Below are 13,886 nucleotides of genomic sequence, written 5' to 3'. Positions count from 1 at the left end.
CAGTTCCATCATAGCTACCGTAGATAGAGTGTCCCAAGTTTCCAAGCCTTCCCATTTTTATCCGAGCAGCTGGTGAGCGGGAACCACCCACCCAGCAGTTTGCAGCCCTGTGCTCAACCCACAGCACTACCAGGACGCATTGAAGTAAAAGTATAATTAAGTCGTTTGACCCAGTCTCCAGGTCAGAGCAGGTAGAGGGGAGAGGAAGCCTTCACGTGAGCCCAAAAGATGGGGCAGTAGGGAATGCTTTCCCTTACCCCATCACCCTCTTCAAGAAGACAGTATCAACTATTTATTCCTATTTCCTCTTCCCCCAAACACACAGAGAGAGAGAGAGAGAGAGATGGTTACAAAGTTTGCATAGTACACAGGTAAACTGAAAGCGTTTCTTTCGCTCCAGGACGAGCCACAGGGGGTCCTCTCCACAGGAAACCAGTAAGCAAATAGCAGCACTTGCTATGCATGAACGATGGCCCCCAACGTTATCTTCTGTGCCAGAAATGGTACGCGTGCTTTCTCAGGTTGTTCCACCACTGTACCTAAATGTACCTTAAATGCAATCCCCCAACAACTCACAGACTCAATTCCACTTTATTCCCATCAGCGGTGACTAGACAATTCGACTTCTCCGTCTAGAGACCCCACACAGGCAGCCAAGGAAGCCAATGACCATCTGACTGAGAGCAAAGAGCACCTCCAGATTCCCCACCAGCAGCAGGCCCAGGAACACGGAGAAGTGGACCGTCCGGTATAGCTTCTCTTTGGAGTCAAAGTGCAGGCCCCCAGCCCTGGCCACGCTGGAGTTACTGGAAGCAGCCTGCACACAAGAGTTGCTCAGAAACCACTCCAGGTTAAAGGATTTCAGATCAAAGTCACTGAAAAACAAAAAGGGGCGGGGCAGAGGGACATTGAGACACTAAACCAGACCGCATGTTGGGCCCAGACAGTAACAGATGGTAAAACCAGGTGTGCTTGTGTGTGAATACTCCTGCCCAGAAACCACAGCAAGTATGTGCCCATGGTTGTTAGGTGACTTTGAGTCAGTCAGTTCCGACTGGTGGCCACCCACCTTCTTCCCGAAGGAAGCACTGCCCAGTCCTGCACCATCTTCGCAATGGCAACCATGTTTGAGCCCATTGTTGCAGCCACCGTGTCGATCCAGCTCATCAAGGGTTTGTTTTGTTTTTCTTTAAGGTGTGCACTTTTATTGAACTGTTCAAGTCCGTGTCCAGGTAAAGCCCTGGCTCCTCCATAGCTAATCAACCCAGGGGGACCCAAAAGCCTTCATATCCTTCCAACTTTGGGGGGACAAAAAGGGGGGTGCCCAATGGCTGACCATTCAGAAGGAAACTTTAAAATCAGAAAAGAAATTAAAAAAAAGGTGGTGGAATTATATTTTTAAAAACCTTGGGTTACATAATTTACACAAAAGCAATGCTCTTGTCCCTTGCACCCCCGTGTGGGCTTGGAGGGGAGGGGACGAGGGCTGGACCCCCTTTTTGGGAAACAGGGTGGGGCCTGCTCTGGAGAAGGGCAAGAGTCTCCTGTCACATGGCATCGCACGGCTTTAGAATGACTATTTTAAAAAAGAAAAACACAATCATGTACAGAGTCCTGGCCACATTGTAGAACTTGGGGATGCTCGCTCCCTCTGCTGTCACCTCACCGGTCCAGTTTTGAAATCCTGAGTCAAGCGCAAAAACAAAAGCTGAAAAAAAGAGAACAAAAGCAAACACATAAAGCCATGCCGAACTCTTTTTTGTTTTCTGCGCAAGTTAGGTTTTCTCAAGAAAGGGTGTGACGCAGCTAAGGAACAGTCCGCCTAGAAGCATCTGCGGTGGACGATGGAGGGGCTGGACCCGCACTCCTGCTTGCTGATCCACATCTGCTGGAAGGTGGACAGCGAGGCCCGGATGGAGCCGCCGATCCAGACGACGTGCTTGCGCTCGGGGGGGGGGGGGGGGGAGGGGAGCAATGATCTTGATCTTCATCGTGCTGGGCGCCAGCGCTGGGATCTCCTGCATTCTGTCGGCAATGCCGGGGTGCATGGTGGTGCCACCAGACAGGACTGTGTTGGCGTAGAGGTCCTTACGAATGTCAACGTCACACTTTATGATGGAGTTAAAGGTAGTTTCGTGGATGCTGCAGGATTCCATTCCCAGGAAGAGGGCCTTGGGGCAGCGGAAATGCTAGTCACCAATGGTGATGACCTGGCCATCGGGCAGCTCTTAGCTCTTCTCCAGGGATGAGGAGGAGGGGGCGGTGGCCATCTCCTCCTTGAAATCCAGGGTGACATCACGCACGATCTCCCTCTCGGCCGTGGTGGTGAAGTTGTAGCCCCACTCCGTCAGGATCTTCAGACGCAGGATGGCGTGGGGGAGGGCATATCCCTCATAGATGGGCACAGTGCAGGCAACCCCATCGCCGGAATCCACACCATGCCAGTGGTACACCCAGAGGCATAGAGAGACAGCACGGCCGGGATGGCGACGTACATGGCGGGCTTGTTGAAGGTCTCAAACATGATGGGGGTCATCTTATCTCGGTTGGCCTTGGGGTTCAGGGGAGCCTCGGCCAGCAGCACGGGGTGCTCCTCAGAGGCCACACAGAGCTCGTTGTAGAAGGTGTGGTGCCAGATCTTCTCCATGTCGTCCCAGTTGGTGACGATGCCGTGCTCAATGGGGTACTTGAGGGTCAGGCTGCCTCTCTTGCTCTGGGCCTCATCACCCACGTAGGAGTCCTTCTGGCCCATGCCCACCACCACGCCCTGATGCCGGGGACATCCCACAATGGAGGGGAAGGCAACCTGGGAGCGTCGTCACCCGTGAACCGGCATTGCACATGCAGGAGCTGGTGTCGCCCACGAGCACAGCGATCTCAACATCCATGGTGAGCTTGGGGGTGGCGAGTGTGAACCGGCGGGAGAAGCTTGTACTCATGAGAGGGACGCCGTCTCCGCTGTTTGTTTGTTTGTTTGTTTGTTTGTTTCTTAACCAAGCATGATGTTCTTCTCCAGGGTCTGGTCTCTCCCGATGACATGTGCAAAGTACATGAGATGAGGTCGTGCTGTCCTTGTGTCTAAGGAGCTTCCAGAGTTTCCAGGTCTCTCTGTCTCTGTCTCTGTCTCTCTCTGTCTCTCTCTCTCTCGTTTCCTGCCTTTGACATGCAGTTCTTTGAGAGGCAAGGATATATGGTTTCCTTTTCCGTTAGCTCATGAAACTGTGTCCTTGTCTTCCACTTTTACAAATGGTGTCACTCCAATTCACAGCCCCCCAGTCAGAGGAGAACTGCCCTCTGGGGTATCTTATTTGTCCCCCCTTGGTGAGAATCTTTTGCTTGTTGTGGTGGTTTAGTTAAATGAGGGGCTGCCCCTCAAAAAACGGACTTTTTTTATTTTCAAAGCGATGTCTTTAAGATTCTTTAACAAAACAACCTTATCACCGTCCCAGTACTCTCCATTACACTTAATACATTTGTCAACGCTGCGATTCCATTCTTGGAAACATTTTTCAAACTCATCTGCTTGGAGTGTTGGCAGCACCTCCCTCGTTTTTTCCTTCACCTCTTTTATGTCGTCAAATCGCTGTCCTTTCATGTCCCTCTGCCTTTGTGGAAACAAAAAGAAATTGTACCGAGCGAGGTCAGGTGAGTAAGGGGTGTGGGGCAAGAGAGGCAGGCTGGGTTTTGCCAACAACTGGTGCACTGAGATGGCAGGGCGTTGTTGTCGTGGCAAAATCAGTCCACCGCCTTCCACAAATCAGGCCTTTTCCCCCCTCACACGCTGTTACGCAATCTTTTCAGAATTTCTAAATAGAAAGCTTGATTAACCGTCTGACCTGGTGGAACGAACTCCAAATGCACTATCCCCCTTGTATAGTCATCTATTTATTTTTACAATTAATCCTATTGAAAAGAGTTGTACAATCATTACCACAAGCAATTTTTATAGCATTTTCTTCCTTTTTATACACATTATTAGCTCCTCAATTTCCCCCCAACTTCCTCTGCCATAACCCTAAGAAATGACTAATCCAGTTACTATCTCCATACATATCCTCTCCTGGATTTCATATAGATAAAAGCATACCGAATGAAACAGAAAAATCTCAATCATAAAGAAACTATTAAAAGCTGGGGGGGTGGATTAAAACAAGTCCAAAGGAAGAACAAATGATAGGGTGTTAGATTTTAACTGAATGGAATCTGCATTAATCCCCTGTACAATGCACTCTGCAGCAAGTCTATCCATGCTCAGAAGGGATGCTCTAGAGGTGTAGTGACGTGGGGACCCAACAAATAGATTGGGGGGAGGCTTTCCCTGTCCTCCATAGCCTTCTGCAAATGGAATACTGAAAACTTAAAAGCATCGTTCCCTCCTCTGATTTTATTATTCACAATCGTTCCCTCTTAGATTTTATTATTCACAAACCTTGAGTCACACAGGCTGATGGGCTCGTGCTTTCTGACCGCTGGGCACCATCTGACTTCTTCACCATACTTTACTATAACACCATATCTTCTGTGAGATCTTCATGAGGGCAAGTATTGAGTAGGGCCACATCATAAGAAGTAATTTTTCTGACACTAGGGCTGTGATTAAGTGCAAGCTCAACATCCATTCTTATCACTATGGTTTATTTATGTCCCTGGTTCACTTTAGAAACATCCTTATCATTTTATTAGGGAACCTTATCATTCATCCTCATGAGGTATGTGGTAATTGTGTCAGTAGTGTCATTCATTTAGCCAATGGTAGAGAATTTTAAATACTGTTGAGAAAAGGAAAGCCCTCAGGCGTAGGCCAATATTTTTTAAAACTAAAATACATGGATCATTGACTTTAAAACTAAAATACATCGATTCATAGCTTAGGGGACTGGACACTATGCAAACAATGGGGGGTAGAGGTGGGGCAGAACGTCACTGAGACACAACTATTCCTGGTGGACCTTAGTCCATGTCATAAAAAAAACAAAGAGTATGAAAATAGCAAATAGATGGTCGTTCCAAGGGTGTAATCTTGACAGAAGCTGACTGCCACAACTTTCTCCCTTAAAGTCGATGGTGGGTTCAAACCCCTGACCTTCTGGTTAGCAGCCAAGTGCGTTTCTGCTGCACCACGTGAGCTCCTTTCAGGTGGTCCCACGACATCATTTAAATAAACCGCTCACCTATGTGAGCCTTATTGAACTTGTTCAGCGGGAAGATGATGGAGAAGATGGGGAATACATGGTAAAACTCTTCCGCTATTTCTGACCACCTGGCTTTTGAGCTTTGGCTCAACGCGTCGAGCCCCTAGCATGTTTACGATACATCTGCTGATTTATCTGATGGGTTGGTTTCCCTTTGTGCAAATGTGCAAGGCTCTTGGTTTTACTGACTGGGTGTATTCTTCCTTTAAAAATTCTCATCATACAGGTAGCATGTGCTTCGTGGCTTGCCGATGTTGTTACAAGTGCAGAGAGTAAATGAACTTTTTACTCCCCCAGGAGTTCTCCAAACAGCATGGGGAAATTTCTGGCATATCTTTCTGGATTTTTTTTTATCTCTCTGTAAACATTTAAAACTTATGGAAGCTGGCTCAGGTAGAAACCTGTCAGAGAACGTAAACACAGATCTTTCCACTAATGGGGAACCATGCAAAATCATGAGGCAGCCCTGTCAAAGGTGCAAGATCTGGAAAAGCAGCCCCACCGAGTCCTGGCTTCCACAGGCTTCACTGTGTGGGGGGCATCTTTAAAGGACACACGTAAGCCAGCGAGACCAGCGAATTCGGAGGATTCCAAGCAGTAGCTCGGCCACTCCCAGAGGAGACTGTTCCTATGTGAATGCATGTGCTAGATGCCCAAGAACCAGTTCACCCCAACAAACAAGCAGAAACACAGCCTGGTGTCTACAGCCCACAGTGTGAGCTGAGCCAGAGACAGCTGTACAAACAGTAAGGAACAGGACATGAGAATTAGCTACTCACTTCAGGTCTTTCAGGGAAAGCTTGCAGTTGGCAGTACTGTTCTGTTGAGTGTTACAGATGAGCGGTCCTACGATGAGGGCTTGGGTGGACACCAGTATGCAGTACACGGCGCCGACGATGGTGAGGATGTTCGTAAGGGATGAGAAAAGCATCTGAAACATCAAGCAGAGCCGTTGGCGGATGTCTTCTGACATGTCCGTGACCTTGTTCCCAGCGCAGCTGCTTCTGCAGCACTTTTCCTCAGTCGCTGCCCCCTCAGTCACCTTGCTGTGCCACATCTTGGGGTCACAGTCGGGTTGGGCATGATGAATTCGAGAAGACAGACAGAGGAGTCGCTGCCACTTGGCTGGACCCACCAGAAACGCTGAGCTAACTCCTGTCATGTGTTCGCATGAGCTTGGAGCAAATTAAATAAGATGGTGCATTTGAAAGTGGTCTGAGCTGAGTGACATTTCAGTGTTCCTCAATACCTGTTCTTTTCCTTGTCTTGTAACCAAGTTACAAATTGGGACATGTGAGGGGGTTGGGGGACTCCAAAAAACTCCATTTCCTCACAAAGTTTTTGAAACCCCTCTGGAACGAGTACAGGTCTAAGGTCCCTACATGATGTGAATGGTTGGCCATCGAGACCCAACCAAGAGGTTGGAGGTTTGATCTCTTCTCCCCAGGCACCGCAGAAGAAAGGCCTGGTGATCTGCTGCCATAAGATTTTCTCACAGCCAAGAAAAACCCATTCTCAATTCGACTCCGTGACACCGCGGGTCCCCATGAGTCACAATCGACTCCACGGCCACGGTGTGTTTGTATTGGGTCGTTTGGGGGTTGGGTTGTTGATGCTCAGAGGAATTGTACACAGTGTTTAAAACTGTAACCAGCCTCTCCTTGAAGTTAACTGGATGAGGACAGCTCTCCTTCCGGGTCTGACTGACTGCTCAGATGCAAGAGAGAACGCAAGATCTGGTCTTCACGCAGGGTTTGTACACTGCACACATCCAGACAGCCTTGGGACTATGGGGTTTGCACACTGCACACAACCACACAGCCTTGGGACTATGGGGCCCTGGTCACCCTGCCTGACACATCCAAGCCCAGGCTTGGATGGCCTTTTGACTGGTGAAGCCCAGGATGGAGGGAGGGCCTAAAAGCTAGCTGCAATGCTAAATTCTTAAGAAAAAAAGAAAGAACCGTCTCACATTCCATCTGCTCATGTAACCATCCCAGAGAGTGATGCGTTGCTGAGAGCTCCCGTGGCTCCGTGGGCACTGGGGCTGCTGGGGGTGTCTTGGGGACAGCTTGGGGAGGGGCTCTCTTTAGCCGATGGTGGAGTGCATGTCTCCGGCTGCGTGCTCACATACTCACCCCAGTCTTGTGGTTACAGCAAGCTCTCTTCCTTGCTGACAAGGACATTGTGGTCGCTGGAATGGCCTGGGAATGACAGGAATAGGAACCGTGAGTCTGATGACTTCCTGTCCCATGAAAGAGCGGTGGTCCAGACTTTCTCCCCCAAAAGTTCTAGGGAACCCAGACTCAGATAGCAGGAAGGCAAAGGACAATATGTTCCTGCGGCTGCCATGCCCAATTTCAACCCGAAAGTTACGGGAGAGGCAAGCGATGGGGAGGCACGCAGGATGGTAAACTGCAACTCGGCCTCCTAGGTTCTGGGTTCCCCTCATGTATTCTGGAGAGGCTTAGGCCGCATGCCTCTAGGGTAGTGCTGTCATTCATTCCTTTGCAAGGAATGTGCTTGGAAGAATTGGTTGCATCCACATATCGACTTTTTTTCTTTTAAGATACTGCAACCTGCAGTTGCTAATCCCACTTTCCAAGAATGGTGGGAATTTGATGAGCCTCCAGCCAAGGAGCGGCCCATCTCCTTGGCCTGATGGCTGGGAACTTGGCATGGCATCCCCACCTCTTCTCTCCTGTCCCTAATGTCCTTGTCTCCTCTCAACCTACCCTCCCCCAGGTCACCGTCCTCTCCACAGTTCCCCAAGGCCAAGGGTACAGTCTAAGAACACTTTTTGCTTCAACACTTCCTTCCCAACTACTGTCTTCATGATACGTAGCCGTCTCATTATAACACAGGCATTCCGAAAGCCCACCCAGGCTGTGTTTGGCAACATGGGCAGTAGCACCCTGGGAAGCTGGCAGAAATGGCGCCATGGTCTCAGGAGTTGGCTTTAAACCATTAAAGGTAACCCATCCACAGTGACCGTGAAAGGGTCCTTCCCGGAAGAAGTTGTGTCATTGTTAAAGAGTGATGCATGGATGGATGGATGGATTGTGATAAGAGTTGTATGAATTCCCACTAAAACAATAAAAAAAAGGAGTGGGACACAAATGACTTCCTCCCAATCGAGAAATTTCAGCCTTCAGGTTTGTGGTGGGGGGTTGTTAGTTCAACACCTGCCCTGACCTGTTCTCTCCTTCCTTCCACTCTTGCCTTCTAGAGCTTTCTTCACCTCGACGTGATGCCAGGCACTGTGATAATGCTCCTCATGTTTTAGCTCATTAGAGCGTCTGAGGAAGTCTGAGGCCAGGGCTGCCACCATCACCCCCGTTGAACTGAGGAGAAAACGGAGCCACAGAAAGTTCCAATAACTTGCCTGAGAACCTGGGAGAGTTGAGATTCAAAGCTGAGGAGTTGGGCTCCAGAGCCCAGCCCCCAGCCCTTCCTTTTTTATTTTTGTTGAGAACTAGGTGAAGGTTTACAGAGCAGACCCACATTATCTTTTCAACCATTCAACCCATCCATTGTCTTTGGGTAAATGCTGCCTTTTTTCTCTTAAGTGGTTGATGATTCCATCATAGGAGGGCATTCAATTCCAGCCATGAAGGAGGCATAAGGGCCATAGACTTGAGCTATGCAATATCTAAGACCTAACAAAGGATTCTGGGTTACAGCCCAGCACAGGGTCGGCATAGTAACAACTCCATCGATGTACATTTGCTTCCTTCCTTCTTTCCTTCCTCCCTTCCTTCCTCTTCCTCCCTCCTGTTCTCCCTCTCTCTCAAGGAAAGAAACAATACTATTTTTTTTATTCCTTCAGAAACCCCTACTTTTACCCAAAGTTTGAAAGGTGAGATACCCAATTTTATAAACGACAGAAGCATTTCACTTTGACTCACTAAAACGCTCAGGGGGAGAATTCAAACTTTCGGAAGCCCCCTGGAGTCCCAGTGGCACAGGATGCTAAGGTGGGGCTGCTAACAAAGAGGTCAGCAGTTTGACCCAACAGCTTCTCCTGGGGAGAATCCCCCTCCTGTGATGACTTACAGCCTCAACACACACACACACACACACACACACGGGCAGTTTTACTTGTCCTGGTGGCGTCGTGGCTCTAAGTGGAGCCGCAATCTGGCAGATTGTCAGTTCAAAACTGCCAGTTGCTCCACAGAAGAAGATGGGGTTCCAGAGTTAGGGCCTCAGAGACTCGCAGAGGCAGTTCTACCCTGTCTTGCGGGGTTACTGTGAGTTGGCATCAACTTGGATGATAGTAAGTTTGGATATTGGGGGAGGGCCCCTGAGTTCGGATTACCTTGAGAGCAGGATGTTGTCTTGGGTTTTGGATTGAAGAGTCCCCTGGACACTTCACCATGAAAGCAGGACCCCAAGCGGTGATAAATAGAATAGTTCTATTGGGCAAACGCCTCTTATATATGTCTTCTCATTGGGTTAGCTTTGCACAATTTGTCCTCTGTTACGTCTTTAGTAATGGTGATGAATTAGCATGAAGCAACAAACAAAGTCAGAGGAGATGCATGATGTGAATCAGAAGTACAATGAACTTCAGCTAACTTTTCTGCTCACTCCCCCACCCCCAAAAAAAGAAAGCCCTTTCACTTTTTTTTTTTCTTGGAAAAGCCCCACGAGCATTGATTTTTTTCCATTTATCAGTACACACGGGAATGGTGTCATAGATAATGATTCTTCCCTTCAGCGGTCCAGCAGGTTAAAAACAACAGTTTTATTGTGGTTAGTCATGGTTTTCAGGAGATATAAAGATTTGCCTTTGTTTGGGGTGTATCATAAAACCATAAAACGACTGCATTTCCTGAAGGGATCAATAATGAAGTCCATGATTTGTCTTCCTGAGAGAGCCCTTGTTTTCTGAGCAGTGCTAATTTAGCCTGTATATCACTTCTCGGCCTTTTGGCTAAGATCAGGTATAGTAATTTAGCCTGTGTGTCACTGTGGGTGCTAACCACAAGGTTCATGGTTCAAACCCACAGTCTGCTCCAAGAAAGAGAGATGAGATTGTCTGCTTCCATCCAAAGGTCACCTGACATGGACCACTAGGTCTGCTCTTTGAAACCACCAGCAGCCCTGCAAGAGAAAGATGAGGCTTTCTACTCCAGTAGAGTGACAGCCCCCGAACCCCAAAGATGCAGTTCTCCTCTGCCCTATAGGGTCGCTGAGTCGGCATGGAGTTGATGACAGTGAGTTTGTTTTTTTAGTTTACATCTCGCTGACTCGATGGCGGTGGGTGGGGCTTTAAAACACTGAAGACGTGTTGGAAAGACTTCAAGAGTTATGACCAAAGTACTTATTACAGGTGGCAATCGCATCTTACGTATTAATGTGTCTGCGTCAGCTTTCTGAGGGATGTGTTGAAAAGACACAATTAGTTTTGAGAGAAAACACTGTTCCTTCCTTCCACAAGGAGGGGAAGACCACGAAAGCCCACTTGTGCTGGAGCCCTGCTGCCCACAGATCTTGGCGCTGCCTGTTGGGCGTGCTCTGTGCTCGGCCCCTCTCACAGCAGGACTTGACGTGGGGTAATAAAGATAGCCAGGTACGGAGCCTTTCATTACTAATGACTGAAAGTAATAAAGTAAACGGTCCCGGAACAAGGAAGTTCAGATTCCCCATGAAACTCAGCCGTGGCCTTCTTGAAATTTGATAACCTTCAGGAACCCGCTGCCTGGAATGTGTGGATTGTACCCATTTCCACTGTGAGCCTGAAACAGGAGGGTGATGGCACCGATACGGGTAGAAAACAGGTAAACCAGGAGTTAGAGTTAACTTCTGTAGCATGATGGTCGCGAGTCTGTACAGTGCAAGTGATGGTACCTGCTCAGGCAGATGGTCATGGGCACAAATGCAGGACCCACTGGCTGGACCAGAGCAGTAGACGAAAGGCTTCTGCCATCTATCTGTGTCTTTCTGGTCTTTTCCTCACCTTCCCAAAAGACAGATACAAGGAATGTGTGTGTGCGTGCGTGTGTGCTTGCGTGTATCCATCCTCTCAGGTTCTTATGATGCCTCACAGGCTGAGACTGGCAGGAGCTTTTTCACTCTGAAAGGCTTGGTGGCCAAGCACATTTCTACCTAAAGCAACCTGGGTTGTGCTGAGTGGGTTGTTTTAATTTGGAACCTTTAGGCGCAGCAAGGAAATTCTAACACAAAATTACGTTTAACCAGCTGCTCCCAACTGCTGGCCTGACCAGAGACAGATCATTTGCTTATGGCTCCAATGGAGAGCAGTCTGCACAAGGGGAGAGGATTGCTACGACATTTCTGGAAGAAAGACACTCAGGATTGAAGAGGTAGCCCAAAACTTTCCAAAAGCTTTCCCTTTAAGTAGCTCCTTCAACTGGCCCCCACCTAAAAGAGGCTCAACTAAACTCGCCATCATCAAGTCAATTCTGTCTCATAGTGACCCTATAGGATAGAGTAGAACTGTCCCTTTGAGTTTTTGAAGCTGTGAATCTTTGCATGAGTAGAAAGCCTCATTTTTCTCCCTGGGAGCAGCTGGTGGGTTTGAACTGCCCAATCCATAACCCACTATGTCTCCAAGGCTCCTTTCTGTGCAAAGCAGGGTGGGATAGACTTTTCTCGGTCTTAAAGTGAAAAAACAAACCAACCAACCAGCAACCTTTGGGGAATGGTTCTTAGAATGGCCTTTTGGATGTCAATGCAGTCTCAAGTTCAGTGTCCCAACCAGAGGAGATTAAAAAAAAATCTAAAGTTGAATATATAACAATCTACGAGAATTATGAAGGGGGCTTCAGAAAGTTCATGGAAAATTCCTTTATCTTTTCACTCCTTTTTTTTCCTATGAACTTTCTGAAACCCTGTCATAGTTATAATTCTGGAGATGAGACTAGTCCCAATAACTGGTTATTGTGGGTTAGTGATTCAGTAGAAAACTGTATCCTGAAATTCTTTAAAAGTCACTCAGCCATGATCCTCATCCCTAACACATTTAGATAATACTCAGCACTGTGATATTTTCATACACACACACACACACACACACACACACACAGTCATTTCTGTGTCATCACCAGACCCCTGAGGGAGCGCTAACAAGTATAAAAAACAAAAGTTCCTGATTTTACAACTGTGGAAATAGAAATGCAGGTTAATGATTTGCTGAAAGGAGAAATGACAGATAGTACTGTGGCTGAGGGGTGCCGCCAGGTCCCAACACACCACACAAGTAGGGCTAAGCCAAGTCTTCTGCAGCAGAACGCCTGAGGACCTATCGAAAGTATCTCAGGTGATTCATGAGCAAGTATCCTGGGGACCTCTTTATAAAATAATTAACTGTAGGAATCCTGTCTTACCTGCGGATCTCCACAAAGGCCAACCTATGCATGGCCGTCAAACTATTGAATGAATGTCCTAGTCTCCTGAGTCAAAGATCTGAATCCAAAGTCCAGAAGATCTGAAAAGTAGGGCATCGAGTTCCAAATCTCTTAGCCCAGCCCCTTTGGATGCAGGCCCCACCACTTTGACATCCAAGGGTGCTCATCCAGGAGGGTCGTCATGCCTGGCCATGCTTCTTCCCATCCCCACGGCCTTCCCTATAAACATCGACAAACCGGCACTGACCGCAGAGAGGTTGAAGCACAGCCCAAAGTATGCAGAACTGTGATACGTAACAATTCAATCCTTTTCCCTCCAAACTACCTCGTCTGTTTAGTGAGTTTACCGCTCTTCCCTGATTACCAGCATGAATGAATGCCAGAGTAGTTGATTTCCGCATTGTATATAAATAATCAGCCGCGGGGCTGTGAGTCTTTGGCCACCATTATGACCTCCTATTGATGGCCTCCCCCATCTGCAAGGATGGCCTTTACCCTTCTTTGTCCCATCTAAAACTTAATAAAGGGATCTCCATCAATACCAATCAAGCAATCAATATCCTATCTTTCCTCTTCACCTTGGAGCTAACAACAAGACGGTCTTCCGGAATTCGTTTGGTAAAATAGGGCCGCCCCTTCTCCAAATCTGGCCAAACAGTATTACTCACCATCAAACCTGCTCCTATAATTCCTGGTAGCCACCACTCAAAGCAAGAGATGGGGTTCTCAGAGGCTTTGTTCCCCTCGAGTATGCTGATAACCAGAGGCACCGCATTGAGAACGACTCCAAACAGCAATAGAAACAGCAGGCTGAACCCATTGCAGGACGTCCAGCCTTCACAGCAGGTCATGGTCACCCCTGGGTCGGCGAGGAACCTCTGTCAAAGTGGCAGTGTGCGGCAACATCTTGCCTTTTTATCCGGGAGCTTCCGGTTAATGTTTAGCGCTTATGAAAAATGAATTACGGAAAGTAGTTCAGAGTCCAGGAGGGCAAAATGTGATTATGAGCACAATTACAGGAATCACGGATATGATGGAAGAGTGAAGAAAGGTGGAGGAGATTTTATGGATCTGCTAGATAAATGTTCACATGAAAACTAAGAGGCAGGGGGAGCCTTAGGAAAGATATATATTTTATTAGCTGCTGTTATCCCAGGTTATCTAGAGAAACAAGGCTGATGACACTCGTTTATCTATAAGAAAGAGGTTTAGATCAAGAAGGTTTCTGAACCCACTACAACTTAAGTCCTTAAGTTTGATGCAAACCTGATGAAAATCTTTAGACCTTCGGTGAAACACACCGTAGACTGAGCACCAG

At 47.8% G+C, this 13,886-nt stretch overlaps 1 protein-coding gene and 1 pseudogene across 1 annotated transcript; both read right to left on the bottom strand.

The window, feature by feature from the left end:
* Window positions 1-610: 610 nt before the first annotated feature.
* TM4SF20 (transmembrane 4 L six family member 20) lies at window positions 611-13,419 on the bottom strand. Its single transcript, XM_075529175.1, has 4 exons — window positions 13,237-13,419; window positions 7,331-7,396; window positions 5,972-6,123; window positions 611-875 (listed from the first exon to the last, which is right to left on the bottom strand). The coding sequence occupies exons 1-4, from the start codon at window positions 13,417-13,419 to the stop codon at window positions 611-613; spliced, it is 666 nt and encodes a 221-aa protein (XP_075385290.1).
* LOC142424120 (actin, cytoplasmic 2 pseudogene) lies at window positions 1,823-2,916 on the bottom strand (annotated as a pseudogene).
* Window positions 13,420-13,886: the final 467 nt, after the last annotated feature.

This window comes from Tenrec ecaudatus, chromosome 13 (genome assembly GCF_050624435.1).
Source record: "Tenrec ecaudatus isolate mTenEca1 chromosome 13, mTenEca1.hap1, whole genome shotgun sequence".
Taxonomy (NCBI): Eukaryota; Metazoa; Chordata; class Mammalia; order Afrosoricida; family Tenrecidae; genus Tenrec; species Tenrec ecaudatus.
The sequence above is the reverse complement of the archived record's forward strand: the minus strand, read 5'-3'. Positions and strand labels throughout refer to the sequence as shown.